This window comes from Amblyomma mixtum, chromosome 2 (genome assembly GCF_055824585.1).
Source record: "Amblyomma mixtum isolate Tamu chromosome 2, ASM5582458v1, whole genome shotgun sequence".
Lineage (NCBI taxonomy): Eukaryota > Metazoa > Arthropoda > Arachnida > Ixodida > Ixodidae > Amblyomma > Amblyomma mixtum.
The window spans coordinates 163,242,498-163,269,534 of NC_143013.1; the positions used below are offsets into that span (position 1 = coordinate 163,242,498).

The following is a 27,037-nucleotide window of genomic DNA, read 5'->3' on the forward strand; positions in this document are numbered from 1 at the left end:
TTACCGCCACAGGCCACAGCACTTGTGTGCCAGGTAGCGCGTCACCTTCTTGTGGTACTTTTGGAGATCCTCAGCCGAGCAACCCTTCAGCTTCAAATAGTGCCAGAAGGAATCTGCACAGATGGGGTAATAAGTAATGTTAGTGTGGTTGAATATAAAAAATGAGCAGATCGAATAATGAGCATTAATACACCTAACATAGGTTGTCAGTTCGAATCCGTGCTGCAAGAAAGGCTCTAACTTAACTAGTAAGTTTATGCTGCACGACAGGCTGAATCGTATGACACCATCTGGTACATTCATGCCAAACGGTTCACCCACTAATTTTACAGGAATGTCGTGACTAAGCAGCCAGACTTTAATGCCTGCGAGACAGATATACATATACTGATCGATATAGTTTACTTTCGAGCTGTGGTGCTCGAGCATCACACTGCCACCTGCTATTATTTTATTCCATTATCTAACCACCTCGGCTCCCATGGCAACTACTGGGATACACTGCTGCATTGGAGGCTGCCAACTTGGGTTCTATCCGTATAATCAGCACAACTCAGGCTCAAAACGCAACCAGGCTGAGAACGCAACGCAATGCTCTAAAATTACTACCTCGGGCTAATAGCTCTGGGAGCAAAGCTTCACACACTGGTGCATAATATTATACTTCAGATACACCCAGCAAAGCAGTAGAGAGAAAAGCCCTTTGATGAATAACAAAATTTAGCTGGAGTTTAAAAACCCACTTGCACTCTGCGTAGGTTTGGGACTTGGGGGAAAAAGAGAGGTGCAGGAAATTGCAAAGGTTTTCAAGCAATTTCAACAAAATTTCAAAAATTATACAGCCCCTGAATTAGGGATGGCATACATCAAAGTGGTGACAAATGGAGTGACAAAGTTCCTTACACAGTGTGTGCACTGATGAGGAATGAGGAGGATTTGGTGTTTAACTGGAAGATTAACAGCAAATAAAGTTTATTGCGCATATCTGCGGCCTATGAAAGGCTAACCGCCGAATTCAGAAGTGCGCCTCAACTCGATACTCCGTCTCCACTCTGTGGAGTGGAGAAAACAACTGCTCTTCCATTTGATGGGCAGTTAGGATTGAAGAATGCCACTCGGCATTTCTTCAGACAAGGAGCTGCTCTAGAGACCTTCTTCCAACTGCCGTCCCTCGAGGAAGCATGAAAGGCAAATGATGATGAGAATAAGGCGAAAAATTGCCTTTGGCTACAAAAAAGCATGGCATGGCTATTATGTGTCTGTTTTATCACGCTGCACCACCTTAAGAACACAAAGAACCTCACCGTTTATTAGCCTAGTAAAACATCTTTTGCAAGCTGCCTGACGAAAGCAACAGAGAAAAACTACCGGAAACGCTTGCACATCTGGCAACCTTTGCCACCAATGATGTAGCGTCTATGTAGGCATTTACGAATGGTGTAAAAACTGCCGTTCGTCAACTTGTGGGAGGTTTCGCTGGCCTGCAGAGGCCAGCGGCGAAGCTGAGAAGTACCAAAATGGGTTTGGATTTATGGGGTTTAATGTCCCAAGTGACTCAGGCTATGAGGGATGCCATAGTGAAGGGCTCTGATAATTTCATCCACATGGGGTTCTTTCACGTGCACTGACATCGCACAGTACACAAGCTTCCAGCATTTTGTCTCCATCAGAATGCGACTGCCGCGGCCAGGATCGATCCTGTGTCTTTGAAGTCAACAGCTGAGCACCGCAACCCCTGAGACTGCTCCATCATCAAATTATGCATTACATAAATGACACTGCATCACAGAAAAGGACTAACAGTCATGGCCAAACTGTAGTTACAGCCAAAAGTTGGCACCGTGAACCTGCTCCCCACATCCAAAAGCTTAGACAGCTTCAGCCAACACACAGGAATCAGATTGTCTCCCAAACCCCATGACACTGCCTCCCAAAGAAGGTGGCAGCCAATAAGTGGGCAACAAAAAAGTAAACTGTGGGTAACAACTTGAACGTCTTGCATCACGCTACAAGGTGATGTGAAATTTGAGGAAAGGCCCCAAGAAGCACATAATTTTTAGATTTTCAGAGCACTCTTAGCCCTTTAAATGCCAAATGTTTTCCTAAAAAACATGCCAGAAATTTTAAGGAATCAATTTTTTTGTGTACATTATTCTTGAAGCCACTTCATTGCATACACATGGGTAGCTGCAGAGCAGTCAGCTCAATGCACCGATTGTGGTTGACAGCACTCAGACATACAGACAAGGGACAGAAACAAAAAAGATGATGGCACAGGCACTGAACTTAAAACTTTTCCCAGAACTGCCGACATACTGCATAAATACCCACACCACAGGCACCAACACGCAGCGATTTATGCACTCGTGGTAACAAGAAGTGGTATGAGAAGTAGTGGAAAAACAACAAAAGCTAGAAGCAAAAACCAGAGGACACAGCACAGGATAAAACCAGAACAAGGTGAGAGAAAAATTTATAAGCAAGTCATTTTTAAAAGACTGCCAACAGTGGATAGGTTTGACCGAAAGAATATTTAAGAACTGGTCTGATAAAATGGAACTAAAAAACCTTATACACAAACACAGACCAAGCCCAGTGAAAAAAAAAATGAAGGAGAAATGGCAAGAAAAAACACGCAATAGAAGCAAAATGGCGATTGGGTAAGCAAACGAGAATTAAGCAACAAGCGAAGGTGAAGTGTGCTAAAAATTAAAAGGATAAAAGGTGAATAAAAACGCGCATGAGCCACAAAGGTGAAGCCAACAATTAAGATGGTTAAAAGTGGAAGATGACGTACAGTGAAGCCGAGAGATAAAATATAAAAAAGTGAAATTCAATAACCAGTATGAAGGCAAAAATCAAGGAAAAACACCAAAAGAGGGAAGTTGGCAGAAGAGGCAAGGCATGTAACACACATGTAGAACCAGGGCTAGATCAAGTACGTCCACAAAGAAAGGCAATCCTCCGAGTGAAACCAAGCGTGTTCTTTACATTCACCCCGGAGCCTGAAAATCTCTGCGGCTTCCACCATTGCATTGCGTCAGCTTATTACGGGGCTCTATTAACACAGTGCCTTTCTCGAACTTTGGGCAGCATGGCTTTTTTGCGTCCCATTATCAGCAGTGGACTTGCAGGTACCTAAGAGATGTACCCGATAAATCAGTGTAATGCTCTCTTAGCCTTCCATTGATGCCAATGTATACCTTGCAGCAAGAAAAAGGGATTGAGAAAGCACTTCTTGTGCATGCCACTAAGGGTTTCTGTGCAATGCAGTGCAGCCTGTTTCTTTTTTCTTTTTCATTGACGATCCTAGAGAGGTGTGATAGGTGATGGGGGGGGGGGGCGGCAGCAAAAAAAGCATCTACTCTATCTCTCGAATTTTCTAAAGGTAAATTTCACAGAACCTTAAGAAAATCGGAGAGAAAGCAGGAGTAGACATTGCCTTTTCTGACCCCCTAGCACCTATTGCAGTTGCGGAATCCTAAATGAAAAAAAAAGACGCTGCACCACGCAGCACAGAAAACCCTTAGCGCCATGCGCGGAGGGCATTTAATCAATCCTTTTGTCTTGCGGCAAGGTATACATTGGCATCAATGAAAGGATAATGGAGCATAAGATTGATTTATCGGGTACATTTCTCGGGAATCTGCCAGTCGGAAAGAGCAAAACCACAAAACTATCACACAGAGGCGGTGACAACACAAGGCCGTACTGACAACTGAAAATTTATTGAACAGCAGTGCTTATATAGACAAGTCACGTGTGTAATCTGCAAACAATCGTAAAGAGGCAAAAAAATTCAATGGCAACCATAGAGCTGAGCAAATATGACAATCACCTGCTCAAAAACGAAACAAAAACAACCGGGGGAAACACAGACAGAAACGCTAATTTTCCTGAAAAATGAACACAGTAGGCGTGCTGACACACTTATCTGGCTCTGACCTCAAGATGGCAACAGCCTCGACAATTTCTCTTTCCAACTGCTTCTTTCTTCATCCAATAATCTGTGTGCAGTTCAGTTTGGGATAGCAGTCTACAATGAGACAGTGAGTGGGACGGCAAATGCCTCCGGGTCTACTCAAGGAACACGCATACTCTTGCAAACAAATGTGTAAACATCTACCACTTTGGACGATATAAAACTGGCCACAGCTGAGGGGAATCTCGTACAACATGCCCGTTGGCGGTACTTTTTGAATGCCTCATGCCATGTGCAACGGGGGTGGTGTACACGATTCCTCTCAGCTGTGGTCGATTTTATACCGGCCAAATTGGTAGATGGTGAAACACTCCCTTGCAAGAGTATTAGCATTCCTTGGGTAGGCCCGGACGACCTTGCCTGCCTGTCCACTGTCCCAGTTGTAAAGACTTAACCTAAACTGAACTGCACATTATTATTGGATGAATAAAGGGCCAGTTGGAAAGAAATTCTCAAGGCTGTTGCCATCCTGAGGTCGAAGCCAGATAGGTGGGATAGCACGCCTTCTGTGTCCATTTTTCAGAAAGAATTGGAATTTGTTTCCCTCCCTAGGTTGTTTTTGCAATGATTGTTTGGAGATTACATATGAGCACTCATTTCTTCAATAAATGTTCAGTTGTCGTACCGCCTTGTGTTTTGCCTGCCTTTGTCCCATTCTGTTTTGCGGTTTTTCTAACGATTTCCAACCAACTGGCCTACAAGCACGTCCTAAATCTGCAAGTCCATTGCCAAAACTGTGACCGAAAAAAGCCATGCCACCCATGTTCGAAAAAGTGCCATTGTGTTAAAAAAGCACCAGAATAAGCCGACATGAACTGGTGGGAGCCGCCGGGATTTTGAGGCTCGAGGATTAATGGGCAAGAACACCCTCAGAAAAAAAGATTGCCTTTCTTCAGGATGTTTGACCTAGCCCTGGTTTTAAAAATATCTTGCATGCCTTGACTTTTCTGCCAACTCCTCTATTTTCGCGTTTTTGTTTGCTTTTATCTTTAATACTAATTGAATTTCACATTTTGATATTTTATAATTTAACAAAACTTCTGTTTGGGCTAGATGGTGCATAGCTATAAATGAAATGAAATTTAAGCGCACACGAAAAACGCACACAAGAGGAGATACACACAGGACAGGCGCTAACTTCATCTGATTTATTCGCAGGTAAGAGAGCGAAAATATATACATAAAACGAGGCATGCGCAGTAAAGAAACAGATCGTCATATCACAATGCGTGCTCAAGGTATCTGTATTCTGCCTGCAAAAGATTAACTGATGTATCACTCACACAGTCATGCCCCCTCTTCCTGATGTGAAATGCTTCTAATAATTCACGTGCCGTCTTATCACCGCTCCTGCCAAGAATCTTTATCTCCTTCAGCCGCGCCTCGCACGCTCTGCAGTTCGCACAATGGTCAGCCAAATGTGTCCCTCCACCCCTTAATGCCCGCAAATGTTCCCCCGCCCGGTCATTGACACACCGCCCAGTCTGGCCTATGTAAGCCCTACCGCAGGTCAAAGGTATCTCGTAAACGACACCGGAACAGCAGTCGACATACTTCTTTGAGTGCTTCTTCCTGCAGCCACTCTTCTTTTCCGTGCACGAAATGCGTGAGCAAAGGTGGGCAAGTTTCTTCGGTGCGGAGAACACCACAGGAACGCCGTGTCGGCTTGCCACCTTCTTCACATGATGGGCAACCTTGTGGATATACGGAACCACTACTGGTTTAAACGAGTTCCTTTCTAGTACGTTCGCTTTGGCGAACATGACCTGCTTGGTTTTTCGAAGAAGGGCCTCGGCCACAGAAACAATGACCGCGCCGACATAGGTACATAGGCACGTCCTCAGTAGGTACCTGCAGAAACACCTAGGCTCTCTACAGGTCCATGACCCCTTTACTGTAAAAAACTCGCTGCAGGTTGTAGTTTCTCGAGGGTAATTCTGCAGTTGGGTATATGTTCTCGGTAGATGTGGAAGATCTGTTTTATTCTGTGCCCCACGATGTTTTGTTCGGTGATGTTAGGAGCGCGATAGAAGAAAGCGGAGAGGTGGAGTTCCAGAACTCATGCGGTCTTACAGTGGACAATTTTATGCGCGTTCTTGAGTTTTATTTAGGTGTCACTTTTATCTCTTTTGAGAATAAATTTTATCGTCAGAGACAAGGGATCTGCATTGGGTCCTGCGTAGCCCCTGTGCTTTGTAACCTGTTTTTAGCTTTTATTGACCGCGCCCTTGAGCAAAGCTTTAATGGGAAGGGAGTGCTGAAAGTTTTTAGGTACGTAGACGATTTTCCTATTGTTTTGAAAAAAACTAAACAACATTTCTTACACCGAAGCAGTTGGCAGCATCCTGGAGAGCTTTCAGCAGAACGGGAGGGGATTGAGATTTACGCACGAACTCCCTTTACAAGGTTCGTTGCAGTTTTTAGATGTCAATTTTACTATAGGAGTTGATCATGTTTGTTGGGAGTACGCTCCGAGGGCACAGAAAGAGCTTTTACCTTTTGATTCCGCTCATTCCAAAACAGTTAAGAGGTCTATTGCCGGCCTATGCCTGGGGTCTGCTCTCTCGAAGTCGTGCCCGCATGCTATGCAGTGTAGCTTTAATAAGCAAGTACGCCGGCTACTTATGGCTGGGTTCCCCTGCGCGGTCATTGTTTCTGTGGCCGAGGCCCTTCTTCGAAAAACCAAGCAGGTCATGTTCGCCAAAGCGAACGTACTAGAAAGGAACTCGTTTAAACCAGTAGTGGTTCCGTATATCCACAAGGTTGCCCATCATGTGAAGAAGGTGGCAAGCCGACACGGCGTTCCTGTGGTGTTCTCCGCACCGAAGAAACTTGCCCACCTTTGCTCACGCATTTCGTGCACGGAAAAGAAGAGTGGCTGCAGGAAGAAGCACTCAAAGAAGTATGTCGACTGCTGTTCCGGTGTCGTTTACGAGATACCTTTGACCTGCGGTAGGGCTTACATAGGCCAGACTGGGCGGTGTGTCAATGACCGGGCGGGGGAACATTTGCGGGCATTAAGGGGTGGAGGGACACATTTGGCTGACCATTGTGCGAACTGCAGAGCGTGCGAGGCGCGGCTGAAGGAGATAAAGATTCTTGGCAGGAGCGGTGATAAGACGGCACGTGAATTATTAGAAGCATTTCACATCAGGAAGAGGGGGCATGACTGTGTGAGTGATACATCAGTTAATCTTTTGCAGGCAGAATACAGATACCTTGAGCACGCATTGTGATATGACGATCTGTTTCTTTACTGCGCATGCCTCGTTTTATGTATATATTTTCGCTCTCTTACCTGCGAATAAATCAGATGAAGTTAGCGCCTGTCCTGTGTGTATCTCCTGTTGTGTGCGTTTTTCGTGTGCGCTTAAATTTCATTTCATTTATTGATATTTTATCTCTCTCGTTTTTACAGTAGCTCATCTTCCTCCTGTAGCCATGTTAATTCTTGGCTTCACCTTTGTTGCTCATGTGCATTTATTCCCCTTTTATTCTTTCAGTTTTTTAGCTCACTTCACCTTTGTAGACCAATTCTTGTTTGCTTGCCCAATCACCATTTTCTTTTCACGGCATGTTTTTTCTTGCCATTTTACTTTTATTTCACTGCCCTTGATCTGTGTTTGCGTGTAGTGTTTTAGTTCCGTGTTATCAGACCAGTACTTGAAAATTTTGGTCAAACCGTTCCACTGTTTCACGTGCTGGTGGTCTTAAAAATGACTTGCTTAAAACTATTCCTTTAACCTTGTTATGGTTTCATCCTTCCCTGCTCTATAGTCTTGGTTTCTGTTTCTAGTTTGTGTTGTTTTCCCACTATTGGCCATATCACTTATTGTTGCCACGAGTGCATAAAATTGCCACCTGTTGGCGCCTGTGTTTTGGTTATATATGCAGTGTTTCGGTGATTCTGGAATAAATCTGTAGTCAGCACCTGTGCCCTCATATTTTTTCTTTCTGACCCCAGTCTGTGTTTCTAAGCTCTGTCAACCACAAAGGATCAGACCAACTAGACCGACAGCTTGTCCTATTCAAGCTCAATGCGTACTTTTCAAAGAAATGCTATGGCGAAAACACTGTACTTACAGTAAAGCCTGCTTGACTGAGCGAATACCACTGGCAATTCGCAAATTCCCAGCCTGCTCCTGATTGCTGGCTCAAGCCGCATGCAACTTTGTGGCTTGCACGACTTCCACGCAACTCTTGGTCCCTTGAAACTGAAACATAGAGGGATGAGTGAGAGATATCAGATTTGATATGCTTGTATTGCTGCAATGACTAAGAAAAAACGATATTTTCCATAAGAACAATTATTATTTCACACTAGCTTCGCAGAGTAAACCTCGTTTATCACGACCTCGTTAACACTGACATACTGCACAGTCCCAGCCAGACTGCATCTAGTTCTATGGTGTCATATGCTTGTTAGCTATGAGCCCTTGGCCTTGCACCGGTTAATACAGACAACCACGGAATGGGCAATCAGCTCCGACCTTTTGAGTCATAGATACTCACAAGCTCAGTGGTCCCAGGGGTTCTAGAAATATTGGCAGGGCGACACAGTAACAAGCATTCCGCACCACTTGCTCTCGCTTCATTGCAAAAAAACTCTCACAGCAGACCTGTCCTCCATTTTGCAGTGTGAAAATAATCAAATTCAAAGCATGCACACAAAATGTGGACCTCTCTTCGAACAGAGCTTCAGAAATACGGGTATAATTATTGTAATTAAACCTACCTGCAGTTTTCAATTTATCCTAAAATTTTATGCAACTCGACAGGCAATAAGCATTAAAAAGGAATTAAAATAGCCAGCACTGTTTAAACAATATAGCTACGAAGAAATACGAGACGTATCCACTACTCTCCAGTGGTTCTTTAGCTTCATGCATTATCAATCTACACTTTCTTACAGGCACATTTGCACGCGAAACTTGGGTTTAACCCAATCTTGATGAATCTTTCTGGAATGCAACAATCAGGAGAAACCAGTTTTACTCAAAAACAAAGGGCCCTATACAATGCATCACAAGGCCGGCTAGGCGCACTCAAGACTACAGCCCCTTCCACAAGTCTCCAATTTGCCTGTCCTCTACAAGTTGCAGGATCCCTGTCCACTGCTTGTCAAATTTCGCTATCCCGCCTTGCTAGTTCTCCCACTGCCCTTCTCACTCTTGGAATTCTGTTGCTCTAGCAGATCATCAGCTATTGTATTATTTTTTGTTTTAGCACTACACACTCCATGCCAACAATGCTGGATAATGTACTTTAAATAGGTTTGTAGAGCGTGCAAGTGGCTTGCAGCTTGACGAATAGGTGAGAAAAAAACGCGGAGCCTGACAAATAGGTGTGAAAAAAACGTGGGTTATTTGGAAGAAATGGGTTTGGGCAGGAGATGTAATGCAAAGGCAAGATAACCAGTGGTCCTTAAGAGTGATAGAGTGGATTCCAAGAGAAGGCAAACGTAGCAGGGGGCAGCAGAAAGTTAGGCGGGCGGATGAGATTAAGAAGTTTGTGGGGATACGGTGGCCACAACTGGCGAAGGACAGGGTTAATTGGAGAGACATGGGAGAGGCCTCTGCCCTGCATTGGGTGTTAGACTGATGATGATGACAACCTGGTGAATTTGCCTCGCAACAACCGCTGCAGCCTGATATTTTGTAGAGCAGCACAATGGCCTTCATTTTTTGAGTGGTGAAGTATTCAGCATTTTGTTTCAACCATGAGTGTAAAGGGAAGACATTTTATGTTGCACAAAATGAAGGAATTACATGCATACTGGGCTTTGGAAGAATGCCCTGTGGACATTACAAAACACTGCCATCCTTGCTTTATCTCTGCCAGGTAACAAAATTCATTATTCTCCAAATACTTTGGACAAAGACAAGCTGCCGTGCACTCATTCGAGCTCAGTGGACTTTCCCTCAAACCAATCTTCAGTAAATAATATCAGGATTAGGCAAAAGTAACTGTAGTGTATTTCAGTGAGTCAGTGCCTTTTACAGAAAGTTTTGGAAACAGAAAAGTTTATGAGCTTTGTGAGCACATGATTGCCCAATCTATTTACATAGTCAAATGGGAAATTTGCCTTCCTATTCAATTTATGCGCATTCAAACAATATTTACCGCTGTAGGCCACATCAGTTCTGTACCAGGTAGCACATGCCAAAAAAAAGCCTTGATAGCGTAATAAGTAATGTGTGGTTGACTATAGAACTTAAAATCTAGGCCATATCTCTTGGATCTAATCTTGACATATTTCTGCATAATACTATACTGCAGATACAAAAAGCAAAGCAATAGAGAGAGACAGAGAAACTTTGCTAATGAAATAAACAAAATATTTACTTAAAATCACTGACCTGTTACTCAGCATGAGGGAGGAAATAAGAGGGAAAGACGAAGGAAAACAGGTGCAGAAAATTGTTAACGTTTAGAAAATAATAAATTTAAACAATTTTTGGAAATGATGTATCCATTACTTTACTTGGTTTTAAAGGGTTTAATGCCACAAAGCGGCGCAGGCTATACAGGGCGCTATTGTAGAGGACTGGAAAATTCTTTAGGTGTGCTGACATCACACGGTACCTGGGCCTCTAGCATTTCGTCTCCATTGAAATGAGACTAGTACAGCTGGAATCAAAACTGGCTGGAATCGAACCTGCCTCTTCCGGGTCAGCAGCCAAGCACAATAACCACTCAGCCACCATGACGGCTCCCATTTGGGGTGACATGCATCAATGTGGTGACTGACGGGGCTGACAAAGTTCACTTCAGAGAGGGTGTGCATTGATGAGGTTATATAGTTCAATTCTCCCTGTGCCACATAATTAGACCGGTAAAAATTTATTATGACCATATGCTGCCTATGGCAGGCCAAGAGATGTAAGACACAAAGCATATGTCCATAAAATGAAAGCAAGAAGAGCACAATTTCCTGCTGTGAGTAACCGCTCCACTATCCAAAAGGATAGCAGCTTCTTTAAAAAATGTATGTCCTGCCTATGTCCATTTATGATTCCCGCTCAGATTTTAATTCGCATTTATTTCCAACCAACTCAGTTCTCTCCCAATCTCTTATCATTAACCCTATGATTTTCCTGAGTGGTTCACCGCACTGTTCTCAATTTTAAGCCCTTTGTAAAGTACCCCACTTTTCCCGACAGCTTAGCAAAGGCAAAGCAGTTTAAAATTTCTTTTTGAGCATACTGCAAGGTGCTGCTCGTAACTTCTGAGTGCATGCCTAAGGCAATAAACCCCTTTCTTATTCTCCCAACCATTTCTTTCAAATGCTCTATATCTGTGCATGACCTGGCCGAGGTGTATTCTGTTTCGACTTCCAGTACCTTACTGCATTTCATAAAAAGGCCTCTTTCCTGATTATTAAGTATTGATTTAGCTCTCATTTTCACACTGAGTATTGATGTCCTCAATCATTTGCAAGAATTCATCACTTATACTACAACTCACCATTAATACTACAATAACATGAAATCAAATATAACTGAGCGGTTCTCCATGAGTCTTCGCATTTCCTGAACCAACCCGCTGCTATGCAGAGAGGGTCACCTCATCTAGCATCATCACATCTTGTTCAGGGTATGTGGGTTGTGCAAAGTAAACAACCGTTGATTTCAGGTCACTGCAGTCAAAACTACAAAGTAGCTGGTGCAATGAAATGTTAGTTCTAAGAAGGTCTGCTCGTTTTTTTTTATGCGGGCCCAAGTGAACACAGGCTAAACTGCATGCTGTTTGATGTCAGTGCAGGATAAAGATACCCAGGTGGCCAAAATTATTCTGCAGTCCTCTGCTACGGCACCTCTTTTCTTCTTTAACTCCCTCCTTTATCCCTTCCCTTGCATCATTGTTCAGGTGCCTATCAAGATGTGAGACAGTTACTCTGTCACTTCCTTGGCTCAAAAACCAATTTTAAATTTTTCAAGGATACTTTCAAGAACGTAGAGGTACAAACTGTACAGTATAACCACATGCCACAGCAATAAACCAGCAATACATCTGCGCTGACAGGAGCTTGCCAAGTACGCTGCAAGGATGCTATGCCACGCAAGATTTGGTGTCATCATACAATGTTACTTTACTGACTGACATTTCAGTGTACAAGCAAGAAATACCATTAAAGTATTATTGTACAGCACAACGTTTTTAAAAGATAAACGAACATTTTGGCCCTTTTAGAGGACACACATGCATAAAAGGCAACAGGTGTGGAATAGTCACTGCACCTGAAGCAGGCTCAACTTTATAATAACAGCGCAGTGTCAAGAGCTACATGAGCGGCTATATTTCGTACAAATTTGCAGTTCATGTAATAAGCTGAGGTACTGCTGTAAAGTGCATGTAGAGTTCTGCATGCATTTTTAAACACAGCAGTGAGCCTATGTTGAACATATTTTTCAAAACAGGCAGGTAAGGTATGCGTAACTGAAAAAGATAATTACCATGAATGGCTTGGAGGGATGGCACAGCTGAAGGCAGGAAGCACGCATGGCCCAGCAGATGCTGGCAGCTGGCAACTGCAGATAAATACGTCCCGACCAACAGCTGTCAGTGCCAGTGACAATGTCATGAATGACAACAAAACAAACTGTCGACTGCTTCAGAAACTAAAATGAGGTATTAATATAGGAACACAAAAAGCAATGAGGTGGCCCATGACAAAATAAATAAGGAGATTGTATGTGAAACACCCATACACATTCTTTGAGCACATTTACATGACTGTCATAACCACATTGAAAGATGAGCTGGCTGGAATACCGCTTTATTCTTATGCATGATGAAAAGAGCCCAACTATTCGAATATAGCATGCGCAGGCTTTAGTTAATTACTATTAGGGTGCCTTGCACCAGCGTCTAATGTATTCTTAAATTGAACATAGCACCCAGTCGACCAGTTTACCTTGCATAAATGAGAAGAGAAAATGCAAAAGACATGCATTCAAAACCAAGGAGCCCGATATCTCACGTCACAACTGAGCATGATGCGAAAATTAGTAGTGCATTTAACAAATTGCACACAAATAAAAACAGCAAAACATTTGTCGAGTGGTAATGCAAGTAGGGGCAAGAGCAAAAAAAAAATACCGAAGAACACTGGTGAGTGAGGTGCAGGGAGGTCTGTGGGTAGGGTTCCGTGCCTGGGAACAGTTCCGAGCGCGGAGAACTGCTGCCGGCAGTCAACCAAGAATAAATAAGAGAAAGTGAAAATGAATAACAAACCATCACCAATTGCGAACGACCTGAAAGCGGGCCGCATAAGCGAGGCATACAGCAAAAAGCTTGAAATCCCAAATAAGTGTGCAGTTGCATCCCCAACAGTTCAGTGCCCTGAAGGAGAGGAAGCATGGACGCCTACAGTTCAGGGAAGACACAAGAACGACCTAACTGACATAATATTGCCAAATTCTGTTCCAATGGGGAAGCACAGATAAAAAGTTTACAAATGACTAGTACATATGCGCCAGCCTTCCACATGCGATCACAGTCTTCAAAATAATTTGCATGACGAATATTAAGAAGTAAGCACTGATCCGATGAGCACCAACACCGAGCAAAACCATCCGTCGTCTGTTCGCAGTTCGCCTAGCGCGAGTGCTTCATCGCGCAGCACTGCCGCTCATAATAATCTTCTAAATAGCACAAATCCATCCGATGGGTACCAGCCGCGAGCAAAATCACCCGTTGTCAGTTCCCTCGCCTGTTCTCAGCTGTCCACGCAAAAGCGCTCTCACCCGCGGCACTGATCGTCGTCTTCTACGCAGTACAAATCCATGCCAGTTGAATGTAGTAAACATTGTAGTTTTTCGCAGCGCTAGCAAGCGACCGCATAACTCTGCTGTGATCTCTGGTGGCATTTTTATTTACCACGGCACCTGAGTACTAAACGCAGACATAGACTATGAAGCAAGACTTGTCACGCAGGCTATACGTCCGTTCTTTTCAGGCAACGCATTATAGCTGAGGCAACCGCACGCAGACTGCCTCCACTGCCATCCCTATATAGCCGCACACTAATAACGCGTGTGAATACAGATCAGTAATAGAGAAGCGGTGACGGTACTCACCAATCATGCAGCTCATCCAGGCTTAGTAAAACCGCGCCGTCGTCTTCATTGCCTTTCCAGATGACAAGACGTCGTAGCGCTGCCTTTCTTCACGGCTTTGCCCGTCCAAACTCACCGATGTTGATTGGGCGTAATACTCGTCGTTGGCTTCCAAAACACACTTCTGTTCTTCACACATGTCCGCCGCACAAGCACTCAAACAATGCCATGAAAATCCACATAACACAAAACGTGAGGCAACGCACGCAATGAAATGGCGCCGGCGCCAGCGGCTTTGCCCTTGTTTTTGCGTCGTTGAAAAACTGCAACTCAAATGCGCTTTTTTACTACTAATATTTGAATTATGTTCAGAAGAAAAATATTTCAATTGTTTTAAATTTATTTTTTTATTAAGTGCGAACACTAAAGCGCTTTTAAATACTTTTGTAGAAGCTGCGATCCTGTGATCCCATCACCCAGGGTGCCCCGGATGTTCTAGCAGACGATGGAGCAGACGACGGCGCAGACGACGCTGTTGACGGAATGAAATTTCGTTTGCTGCCAGCTAAAATCTCTTAATTGCGACAAAACGGGCAAAGAAATGCACCGTACCTCAAGCTGGTGCATATCAAGGATATGTTGGACGTGAGCGGTAGGACTGAGAGCAGCTGCGATGCATTACTTTGACTGACGCGGGCATGCTCGACGGAGATTTACACGAAACTGAGGGCTTAACTGTGACCCGTACAAGCGGATAACTTTGATATCAACTGCTTTGCAAAACTACGCCGATAGTTGCGTCACACTTTAGCTGATATGCAACAGCGGCTCGCACTCGCCGCATCTTGCTCGCGTGTACTTTCACAATTGAGCAAGAGCCCACATGGAAGCCGATAGAAGCAACTGTGTTTTCGAGTTCAGATTGTTCCGCGAAATACGAGCAGCTTGTTTTAGCACGCACTCGAATTGTAGTTCTCAGCCAGTGCGTCACGAGCGGTGACGATGGCCTCGATGACGAGCGTAAGAATCACCTTAAGGTGGCCGCAACGAAGCCGGTATCCCAAGCGTATACTGTATGTGAGCTAAAAGTTGTTTACCTGTGCTGTAAACGTGGGCTCAGTCGCAGTCCAGCCGCTAGCTGCTCAGTTTTCCAGCCTTGCGAGCCCAAGTCGCTGGCTGCTGAGCATTGCGGGAGCTGAGCTTTCAGAAATGACACTGCCCGCGAGCGCGCCGGGCGACAAGTTTGCACTGCTCCCTGGATGTCGTATTCGTCGCTAAGCCTGGCAGGTTTCATATCGATGCCAGAGCTGAGAGTGCTTTCGAACTGGCTAGCGCTGAGGTGCTACTCTCTTCACTGTACGTTGTACTGTGAACCATGTCTCGTAGTGAAATAAAGATATGCGCGGTTTCCGCGCTAACGGTGACGTCGAGGACGAGTTTAATAAACGCTGTAAGGCAGCAGATATTCGATGCATATATGTGTGCTAAATTTGTTCACCTATGCTGCATGCAAACGTGAGAATAAAGTCTCGCTCAGTCGCAGGACAGACGCTCGCTGCTCGATTTTCCAGCCTTGCCTGCTCAGTTCGCGAGCTACTGAGCCAATCATTGAGCGAGCCGAGCTTTCGGCAACGACGCCGCCCGCGGGCGCGCCGGCCGACGAACTGCGCGCTGCTCTCTAGCTACCCTTGTCGTCGCTAAGCTTAGCCGATTGCACATCGACGCCTAAGCTGAGTGCGATTCGGAACTGGCTAGCACTGCGGTGCTACCCTCGCCACCGTTTTACTGTGAGCCCCGCGTCATAGTGAAGTAAGCTCGGTTTCCGCGACCCCTTCAGGAGCAGCGCTAGCAGAAGCCAGGCGAGCTGCAATGGGCAGCAGAAGCGGCTGTGGGAGAAAATTTGTTTTGCTGTTACCGCTTCTACCAACAACTCGATATTGGCTAACGATACTCTATCCCAGAGCTTAGTAAATGGACGTGAACAAACAATACCAGTGAATTTTTCTGACGCCGGCTTCCAGGCTGGCAGGCCGGTCCCGAGAAGAGCGCCCTTACGCTTGCATGGCAGTGGCGCACGTCAAAACCGCCCCGACATTCTACTCTTCGCTCAGGTTGTCGTAGCACACTGTTAATAGCGAGGGACCAGAACACTTTAGTGGACCGAGCGTGAGGGACCAGAACACTCTAGAGGACGAGGCGCGAGGGCGCAGGAGACTGAACCAAAGCGCGCGATCGACTGACGTCAGTCCCAAGACTTCTCATTTCACGTGAGAATCAAACGAGCAGGCGAGCTGCAGGTCACTCTTGTAGGTGTGAGGAAGTGTCGTGGAGCTGCTGCCCGATCGCAAGCGACTGCTGGCCGCATGGCCTTTGCTATTGCGAGTGTGAATGGACATTAAACGCACGTTTACAGTAGGGAGTCACAGAGTTCGCGCGAGTTAATTAAGCCCCTTGGTCACGGAGGGGGAGCCCCGAACTAATACATCCTCATGGGGAAGTCACTCACTGACCGAATTCTTGCGGCGCGACTTCATGTCGCAGAACTCGCCACCCAATTCTTGGCGTCGCGGGGTAACGCCACGTCGACTGGCAAATATTGGGTTCTTGCTCCTCCGGGAAATTACAGCGCAGGCGCGACGCAACGGTCCACGCGCGCGCCCTTTCTAGGCGTCCGTGTTCAAACACGCTCAAGGCTGTACTAGGCCTTAGGATTCGTACGCTGTTCTCTATATTTAGCGAGATGGTTGTGTCACTGTCATGAAATTTTCAATGGAAGCAATGAACGAAGTCGTACGTAAGAATATATATATATTTTTTCATATTTTATGATGATCTTGCAGCATGCGCGGCTAAAAACTGAAACGTGGAAACTTGATATGGGAGTCGCCTTGATCATTTATACAGGCAACAGGTCATGCGTGCGTAACATACATGCTGCCTTTGTGATAGCAGGACGATTACTGCGAGTAATCTTCCAGCTTTTTCGCCATCAGGTTACTCTCATTACGTGACGTTAAGCGACGCGTATATGTGACCTTAGCCTTTTCTCCGCATGTGGTTGTGGGTACAGTATGTTGCGAGACGCACAGGTCACAGCAGCCACGAGTACACTGACCTTCAGTAGCGCTATTCGTCATGCTCGCGCCGGATGGAATGAAGACGCTCGCGTGGCTCGCAGCATGCCACTACCGCAAGCACTGCCTCATTCACAGGCACCGCTAGCATTCTCGCTGGTGCATATGCTTTCTCTTGAGCATGGTCTTCTTTCGCTCACACTGTCATGCGCGAACTGAAGGGAAGATTGATTGCGAGCGGCGCCTCTCATCCCCGCCAATTTTCGTGCGGCCGGTAGCTAGGTAGGGAAGCGAGTTGCAAACTCGAGTCGCGTTTGTGAATTAACACTTCATTTAATTCCCTCGATGATCGTCGCCAATCGATCAAAGCAAGTCGCATCGTCTTCGTGGCTCGCCAAAGTGCAAGCGATTTAACACGAAATTGGCGAATGTCCGCCTATCACTATCCCACGATGGCGCTACAGAAATTCGAGATTTCTGTAGAAAACCACAATTACCATCGACTGCAACCTCTAACACGACACTTGCCTCCACAGATATGTCCCAAGACAGAACCCACGACAGATATTTGTCCCAAGACAGAACCCACGACAGGTATCTGTCGCAAGACAGACCCACGACAGGTATCTGTCGCAAGACAGATACCTCGACAGGCTGTAGTGTCGCGCGACTGAACCCGCGACAGGCAACTCTGTCGAGGCACGCAGGCCCTGTCGCGCGGCACGACCCTCCCTGAAGCACGACAGCACCTACGACAGAAACCTGTCGCGCGACAAATCCTGCGACAGGCACCTTCTGCACACTACAAAATACAGGAATGATGACTGTCGTGCGACAGAACCCACTACAAACACTTTTGTCGCGAGAAAGAACCCACGACACGAGCCCCTGTCGCACGACACAATGCACTACAAGAGAGCTTGTCGCGCGACACAAAATTTTGTCGCGCGACAGATACGCGACAAAAAATTCTGTCGTGCGTTTTGATCGGGAAGAGATAAAGTGCGCTAGGATCGCCGTCGCCTTCAGGCTACAAACAATACCAGCATGCTGGAGCCACTGCCTGAGGACATGGCAGCAGTTGACGACCAAATCGCACGCCTTTTAGCCGAGGTGTCTAAGCTACGACAGCGCCGTGAGCTGCTTGCTCGTCGAAGATCAAAAGCGGAATCCAACCCCGCGCCACTGAGTGCTGCCGCACCGTCGATTACGTCTAGCCCTCAAGCGTTGTTTCCTGACTCTACCAGGTCTTCTGGTGCACTGCGGGATAATTCTACGACATCCCTCCTTCTATTTATGGTAACCCAGTTATCTAACCTGACATCCGTTCTTTTACAACGCTTGGACGCTTAATCGAAAATGGCGAGTACACGTTGTTGTGGCGTGCTCCAGTGGAACTGCAGAGGCCTCTCCACAAAGCTGGGAGAGCTCAAATATCGACTTCGCATGAACAAGCTCCAGGTGTGGGCCCTGCTACTGCAGGAGACCAATGCCTTGCCATCCATCCCGGGCTTTAATGGACACATGTCTCCATCAATGACCGACCGTCGTGTGCACACTGCAGCCCCTACAGGAAAGGCGGCGGTATATGTTGACACGCGCTTTCCTCAAGTTTGCCTCTCCCTAGAAAAATGGTGCACCTCATATCAGGAGATAGTTGCAGTGGCCGTGAAGTTTCCCAAGGCAACTGTTGTAGTCGTGTCATGCTATGTAAGGCCCGCCGGTGGAGCTTCCTCCCGCATTAATCTGGGGTGGTTATTAACTCTGCGACGACAACACCCAGGGTGCCCTATTTTAGTCGGTGGTGACTTTAACGCCCCTCACCCTGACTGGGGATACCCCACTTCTAGCCCCCGTGGTAGGCGTGTACGGGACGCCTTCGCGGATGCGTTGCTTGTATTACTCAACCATCCCGATTCAGCAACGCGGGCTGTGTGCCATGCTCGCAGTCCAACGTATGCTCCGGACCTTACGTGGTGGTCCGGTCCCGGCACTCCCTCGTGGCACCTGGAGCCTGACTGCTGGGGTAGTGACCACCACCCTATCATCATCGGTCTTCATCCATTACGAGCCCGCCGATTACGCCGTAGGTGTTCTGTGGTGAACTGGGACACCTTTCGCACCACGCTCGAAGATCTCTCTGTGCAGTCATCTACACTACGTATGGACTGCATACAAATTGCGCTCAACAAGGCTACAACTGTCACCTGGACAGACGTCAATCGTCCGGCGCCGGATGTGCGTCTGCTTAACTTGTGGGCTGCTCGCCGACAAGCGGAGATGGCAGCTTCCCGAGACTCGACTTCTGCACAAGCACGCACAAGGCTGAATTACCTTACTGCCAAGGCTCGCAGATATGAACGTGATCTATCGCGAAGGCAGTGGCATGCGTGGTGTGACCAGTTTTCGACACAGTCATCGAATGCTTCTTTATGGCGAACATTTCGCGCTATGGAACATGGTTCTCGTCGTCCTGACGCAGCGGCCACAGCATGCTTCGCTGCTAACTTAGCTCCGGATGATTTCGCAAGAGAAGCAGCGCGGAAGTTTTTTCCCAAGTATGACATGTTGCCTCCGAGGACCGCAGGAGCCTCCTTGGCTGGCATTCCAGCATATGTCGACAGGCTGCCATCTACAGCCGACGCCGAGGGAATCGCAAGCCCATTTTCCATGCCCGAATTGCTTGCAGCAATAGATGAGGCCCGTCGGAAGACGGCACCCGGCCCGGACTCCATTCCGCACGAGGTGTACAAGAACATGAGTTCCGCTCTACTGCCTCAACTCCTCGCCACCATCAACAAGGTATGGATAGAAGGCGTCGTACCAGAAACTTGGAAATCGGCTATTGTGATCCCCATCCCAAAGCCAGGGAAGCCGCCGACAGACCTTGGTAATTTCCGGCCTATATCGCTTACGCCCACTTTGTGCAAGCTTACTGAAAAGATGCTTGCAACACGCCTGTCGTGGTGGCTTGAGCACCCCGGTTTCTATCATCCCGCCCAAATCGGCTTTCGAACGTCCATAGGTACAGAAGATGGATTGGCTGTCTTGGCGTCATCAGTTCCAGCATCAACACGCAGCCACAATATGCGTACCGTACTGGCCATGGACGTTGAAAAGGCGTACGACAGTATCAGTCATGCTGCTATCCTGGAATCACTTCACATGCTGCATTTCCCCGTTAGAGTGCGCAATTTTGTAAAATCCTTTCTGGAAGGCCGACACTTTGCCATACACCTCAGTGGTGAGGCCGTCGGATCCTTTGTGCCTCTTCGCGGCGTGCCCCAGGGATCGGTACTATCGCCCACATTATTTAATATTACTTTTATCCCCCTTGCTTGGCGCTTAGATGAAGTGACTGATATTAAGTTTTTATTGTACGCGGATGACATCACTGTGTGGAGCACCCACCACGACCTGTTGACTGAAGCCTCCGCCCTACAGTCAGCCCTAGATATAACGTCTACTTATGCCTTTTCAATTGGTCTTCAGCTTTCAGTGAGCAAAACTACGTATGTGTCTGTTGCCAACCGCTGGGGAGGCCGTAAACTCGCTGCGACACTAATTCGTCTCCATCTGTCCGGAACTCCACTTCAAGAAAGTTCGATAGTCAAAATATTGCGCTTGACGATTCACGAGTCAGGAACAAGGACTGCTTGGCTTTCTCGAGCTAAAAAGCAAGCGATTCAGGCGTTAGGTCTGATTAGACGAATTGCCCCTAAAACAGGCGGTGCCCGCTCTCATGTTGCACGGCAGTTGGTGCGGGCGGTTGTGCAACCGCGCCTCGTGTACCAAGCCCAATTCCAGCATTTGACGAGGGCTCAGTGGGATCGCCTTGAAGCCGTTAATCGAGAGGCAATGAGGGTCATCACTTGCCTTCCCCGCATCACCCCGATCGTGGCGCTCCAAGAACATGCGCAGCTGAATACTCTAGATGAGCTGGTGCAGCAAAGACGTGATGCTCGCCGGCTAAAGTATAACCTTACACACGCAACGTGTGCACTCAGGGCGTATACTTCCTCGCACTCCATTCGACAGCCGCCTCCGCCAGTTCTCCCTCCCTGGCATTTTGTGCAGCTGAGCGATAAAAAACCAACTGATCTACGTCGGCCATCATCTACCCTCGCGGCGGCGTCGTTTCGCGAACGAATTACACAAGAAGACGCCCATCTGCTGCATGGCTCCATCGTTCTTTACGTTGACGCAGGCATCCAGGCTTACGAAACCACGACTGCAATTTACTGCCCTTGCAAGCCTGCCCTCAACAAAACGTCCAGGTTTCGCTTCCCAGAACCTCCTTCCTCCTTCTGTGCGGAGATGCTTGCCGTTCAAGAGGCGCTATGCTCAGTGGCCGGCGTTCCCCTACTACCTACGGCTCGCATTGTCATCCGCACCGACGCTCTTCAAGTCATACGCCTACTACGACGCGTCAGTCGCACCCCAGGCATTTGCCAGGACATCCATCGTCTCGCGGCACGCATCCCGCAGACAATCCGAATTCAGTGGGTCCCACGGGACCTCCTGAGTTCGCAAAGCCGTGCAGATTCTGCGACCCACCTTGTGACCCCAACTTCGTCTTTGCCTCGAGTCCTAACACTGGATGACACCACCCTCCTTTTAACAAAAAAGGAACACCTCTGGCGCCGCACACGTGCTCTAATCCCTCCGTGTGCGGTAACCCTCCCCCGTGGTCTTACCCGTGCAGAGGAGGTTGCGCTTCGGAGGATCCGGGTCGGGGTTGCCCTAACTCCGGCCGTTACACGAAAGTGGCCGCAATTCGAAGGTGTATTTCCCCGCCCCGGGTGTCCAGTCTGCAAGAACAGAAATCTTGAGGCCGACATTCACCACCTGCTGTGGGTTTGCCCGGCGTTGAAGCCGACAAGAATTCGGCAGCTGACGGCAGCGGGTCTTTCGCCCGATAATAGTGCTTCATACACCGCTTGGACACAAGGACCTCATCATCGTTCACTGCTCGATTTCATTAGATCAGCGAACCTTTACTCATTTATTTAGGCATCCTCATTTATCATTACATGCCGTTTTATGCCCTGAGGCAATCAACTTCGCATTAAAAAAAAAACAATGCTTCCCCTCCTAAACACCAGATGGCACCACTAGTCTGAACATCGTCGGGCTTCTGTTTTAAAAGTGAGAATGTTAGAAATGGCATAAGTTCCGGAAAAAGTACCTGCATTTAGCGGACGTAAGCGTGCATACGGTTATGGTTTGTAGACAGCAGCGATTAATATCCTAACATATCTGTGTACGCCGTGAACAGACGACAGACATGGAAAAGCCGCGAGTAGCGATAGCAATCGTACTTTTGCGGGAACGGTGGGCGCGCGGGTGTTACGACGTCTAGTCGCAGCTTCCACAGGCGGCCGCCAGGTGCAATGATACGGCAATAAATGGCGAAAAAAACGTGTTATCCGCCTTTTTCGCTAAAATGCATGTCGGATTTGTCAATTTTAGCGTTCAAGCTCTTGATTACATGTAAAAGAGCAGCTCCAAAAGTTTGGTTCAGTATCCCATTAAGGGCCACTCAGCGAGACTGCTGTCTATTGTCGCATTTTTTTTAGCGTAAGCTACACTACGCGGCTTGGAAAAAGCTTCACGTGCCCTCTGTGCCGACCAGTGCTGCCAACCTCCAGAGCCGTCTCTCCGCTAGTTTGCAACCAAAAATTTCCTAGATTTCCCTAGATACGAAAAGTAGTGTTCAATTGTGAAAAAAATGTATATTTATGCGTAGTTCAGTGGCAAGTTTTGTCAGGCAGCTACCCTATTATCAGAAGAATTTGAATAGAAGGATCTAAAATGCAGAACTTCTAAATGAAGCTACAGATAAACCGTAGCGCTCTTTGGAAATTAAAAATAAAGGCTCTATATCGTGTATGTGTTCGTTTCTTTTTCACTGTACGCAAGATATTGTTACAAAGAAGACGACGCTGGCAGTGGCGCAGGACGGAGCGCTCGCGCTAGGCCAGCGGCCAATAAATCATCTCATAGCCATCGTTCACCACGCCTCATTCTTCGGCTGGCCGCCACGTTACATTTGGTGTGAGGTGCTGGGGCCCCTTCATCGCCATCCTGGTCCCGGAGCTTCGGTGTCCTCCGCCTGCCGTGGACGTCGGCCGTGAATGCCTGGTCCGCGCCGCCCGGCCATGCCCCAGCCCGCCCGACCTGAACCGACCTCGCCGCTCACCCCAGCCCCGTCCCCCGCCCGGACCACAAGACACGACGACCCAAGACACGACGACCCAAGACCCGACCGATCCGAGACCCGACCGACCCAAGACCCACACGTGAAGACACCGCCCCCCTGCCCCCGCCGTCCGGTGCGTCCACGGACCTCGGTCGTCAGCTCCTGGCACCCTCCGGCCCGGATGCTTCGTGGACCGGGACTCATCTGCCTATCATTTCATCCACCGTGGCGGCCAGCACTTCACCACCCTGCCACTTTCTAACCTGGAAGCCCATCACCGTTTCGCCCATCCCTTCATCGACGTCTTCTGTTTACGATCGGGACGATCGCTCGGCGGCCCCGAGTAATGTTATAAAGAAGACGACGCTGGCAGTGGCGCAGGACGGAGCGCTCGCGCTAGGCCAGCGGCCAATAAATCATCTCATAGCCATCGTTCACCACGCCTCATTCTTCGGCTGGCCGCCACGTTACAATATTAATAAACATGCATCGGCATGTGAAGTTAACTGAATTTTTTCCCCTCATGTTGTGTCGGTTTGGACTTCAGCCGAAGGATATTACGTACAAAATGTCTGGAGGTCGCTTGAGGAGTGTTCGGAAACTGCGATATAAAATCTGCTTGTTTATTTGCTGCGATTGCTCTAGAGGATGGCTGACGTAACAGTTTGAGTCAAATAAAACAATGAAGCAGTGATTGTTACAGCATTTGTATGCTTCATGTGACCTCAACTCGCTTTTCTCGTCTTGGTGGAACTTGGAATTATCGGTTATGATTTCGGAGGTCCTAGCGTCCCAAAGCGACCCAGGCTATGAGGGATGAAATAGTGAAGGGTTCCGCAAATATCGACCACCTGGTGTTCTTTAACGTGCCGAGCGCCATAACCAGTGAGCCACCGTGGCGGGTTAACTGCGAATTGTGAGTTGTTCCCCTAGTTAGACTAGCTGAGATTTCCAACGCGGGGCTCCTTTATCAAAAATGGCGCCCTTGTTCATTCCAGCTTATCAAAATCAACATGCAGATATGCTTACTAAATATTAATTGCACGTCGTGCTGCGAGCTCCAAACACAGCATGAGGAAGGGCGCGCGTGTTGAGATAGAGCGGTGGCGCGCCAGATCACAGCAGCGGGTGCCACTGGCCACGTTAGGGACCATACACGTCCGACTACGTCCGTGTAAAGGCCGGTTCACATGAATGCAAGCGACTGAAAATTGAGCAGAGCAGTGCCGCGAAAAATTTTTTACTTGTTGGAACATCGCCGCTCTGAGTACTGGAGCTGCCGGCAAACCTATTGATGTGGAGAACCTTCACCCCATCTCCCTCACGTCTTGTGTCGGCAAGCTGATGGAGACGATGGTGCGCGACAGAGTCTCCGATTTTCTCGAAACACAGCACAATTTCGCGGACACCATGTTCGGTTTTCGCCCTCACAAGTCTGCACAGGATATACTTCTGCAGCCTCACCACGACATCTTAGATCCTGTCGAATGTCCCCACAACGACAAGGTGGTCCTGGCCTTGGATCTTAAAGTCGCATTCGACAACGTCAAACACGAAGTAATCCTGGACCACCTCAGTAACACCAACTGTGGCCACAAAACATTCAACTACATAAAACAATTTCTTACAGACCGTCAAGCCTACATACGCATACAAGATGAGGAACACGGGCCATACACCATCGGCTCGAGGGGAACACCTCAAGGCGCGGTCCTGTCTCCCCTCCTCTTCAATTTGGCAATGCTTCATCTTCCCTCCAAATTATCCTCTTTGCCCGGGATACATCACGCTCTTTATGCGGATGACATTACAATCTGGGCCACGCAAGGTAACCTGGGCCACATGGAATCCTGCCTGCAAGCAGCGGCGACCCTAGTCGACGACTACGCGGCCTACTGCGGACTGCAGTGCGCCCCGTCTAAATCAGAATTTGTGCACATACGTCCCTCCCCTCGGGACACAATTCCGCTACGCATCAGTCTCCCCTCGAGAGCGATCTGGGAGGCCCAGGAGATCCGCGTCCTTGGCCTCTTCAAGCACCACCAACGCAGGGACAACACCACCCTAGCCAAATTTCGCACGGTTGGAGACCAGTTGGGCCGCATGGTCTGCCGGATCTCCAACAAGCGGGGCGGATTACGAAGCAAGGATGCACTGCGGCTTGCCCATGCTTTCGTAACGAGTAGAATCCTCTACTCGACCCCCTACTTGCACCTGCGCAAACATGATGATGACCAACTGGAGGTCATCCACCGGAAAGTCATCAAGCGGGCTCTCGACCTCCCGGTCACCACGTCCAACCAGCGACTTCTGGCCTTGGGCGTGGTAAACACATTCCGGGAGCTACGAGAAGGCCACTTAGTCAACCAATACACGCGTCTTGCACAGACCACGTCCGGTCGCCGCCTCTTGGACCGGCTACACATCAAACATGACTACCATATTGAGGAAAGGGAGAGAGTGCCAGAACCCTGGAGGCGCGCCCTCCGGGTCCGACCCCTTCCCCGCAACATGTCCAGAGAAGACCATAGCGGTCGTCGCCAGGCGCGCGCGGAAGCGTTGGCGCGATACTATGGTAACGAACAACATGTGTATTACGTGGACGTTGCCGGCCCACACCACGGGGTGTGGTACACGGCCGCAGTCGTACACAACACAAACACAGTCAACGGGCTCACTTTCAAAGCCTACAGCGCAACACACGCGGAGGGGATTGCCATTGCTCTTGCTCTCACTACTCCCAAGTCGAAACACATCACCACCGACTGGCGAGGGGCCTGTCGGAACTACGAGTTGGGCTGGGCTCCCCCGCTTGCCTGGCGCATACTGGAATAAAGCTGTCGATCTGAATATCCAACTCCACGCAACCTGATTTGGCCCCCGGTTACCAGGGACTCCAGGGAAACGAACAGGCCGATCAGGCCGCCCGCGCACTCTCTCCCCGGGCTATCTCCCTGTCCTTGGAAGGGTACTCCCAATCAGACAATCTGGCCATTACATTCAAACAAATCACCGATTACTACAAGGAGGAGCACCGGCGCTACCCGGCCCCTTGTAAGGGTCTGGATCGCGCTGACGAGCGCCTCCTCATCATAATTCTTACTAACACTGTACTGCGCCCGGCGGTGCTTAAACATTTCAATACATCCTTTGATGGCGCGTGCCAGTTCTGTGGGGAGGTGGCTGACACCTTCCACATGGTTTGGGCCTGTCAGTCAAACCCATCTATCCCCCCCAACCCCAACCCCACCAGAGAGGACTGGGAGGCGGCCCTGCTCGGCTGTCAGGACCTAAAGACCCAAAAGGCCTTGGTTCACCGGACACGGGCGCCGTTGCTTGCCAATGGGGCCCCGGAATAGGGGCTCCACCTAGTATTGTTAGGGTAAAGGGCCAATAGTGCCTACCCCAATCACCTCTCTGTAAATATTTATTGCATTATAAATGTTTTTCACCACCACCGCTATGCCTGTAAACAGCTTTTGAGCCTCGGCAACAACGCGTTTTCAATTTCATGTGAAAGAGGCTTTACTCGAGCGTGCGGCAGCGTTGTAAGGGCCTTCGTCAGTTGTAGCGAAAAAAGAATAAAAACCTTGTTCTGTCTTCCCACTTTGAGAGAGAGAAAAAAAGAACTCTCCAAGCAAATGAAATTTCCTCAGATTATACAAAAAATCCCGTTTCCCCTAAACGGCGCCCAAATTCCGTAGATGTAGGGAAAAAA

The 27,037-nt window shown here is 48.1% G+C and overlaps 1 protein-coding gene across 1 annotated transcript; it reads right to left on the reverse strand.

Moving 5' to 3' along the window:
• LOC149361455 (uncharacterized) lies at positions 1–14,816 on the reverse strand. The gene is made up of 5 exons (XM_089568084.1): positions 14,065–14,816; positions 13,085–13,166; positions 12,439–12,513; positions 8,066–8,196; positions 1–113 (listed from the first exon to the last, which is right to left on the reverse strand). Exons 1-5 carry the CDS (start codon positions 14,078–14,080, stop codon positions 1–3), a joined length of 417 nt encoding a protein of 138 aa, XP_089424210.1. The 5' UTR covers positions 14,081–14,816.
• Between the last annotated feature and the right edge of the window lie 12,221 nt (positions 14,817–27,037).

Excerpts from the sequence above, each read along its gene's own strand:
- LOC149361455 (XM_089568084.1), bottom strand. Across the intron at positions 12,514-13,084 it reads TCACTCACCAGTGTTCTTCG|TTGCCAGCTGCCAGCATCTG; the intron begins GTATTTTTTTTT and ends ATTTATCTGCAG. Across the intron at positions 8,197-12,438 it reads ATCCCTCCAAGCCATTCATG|TTTCAAGGGACCAAGAGTTG; the intron begins GTAATTATCTTT and ends TCTATGTTTCAG.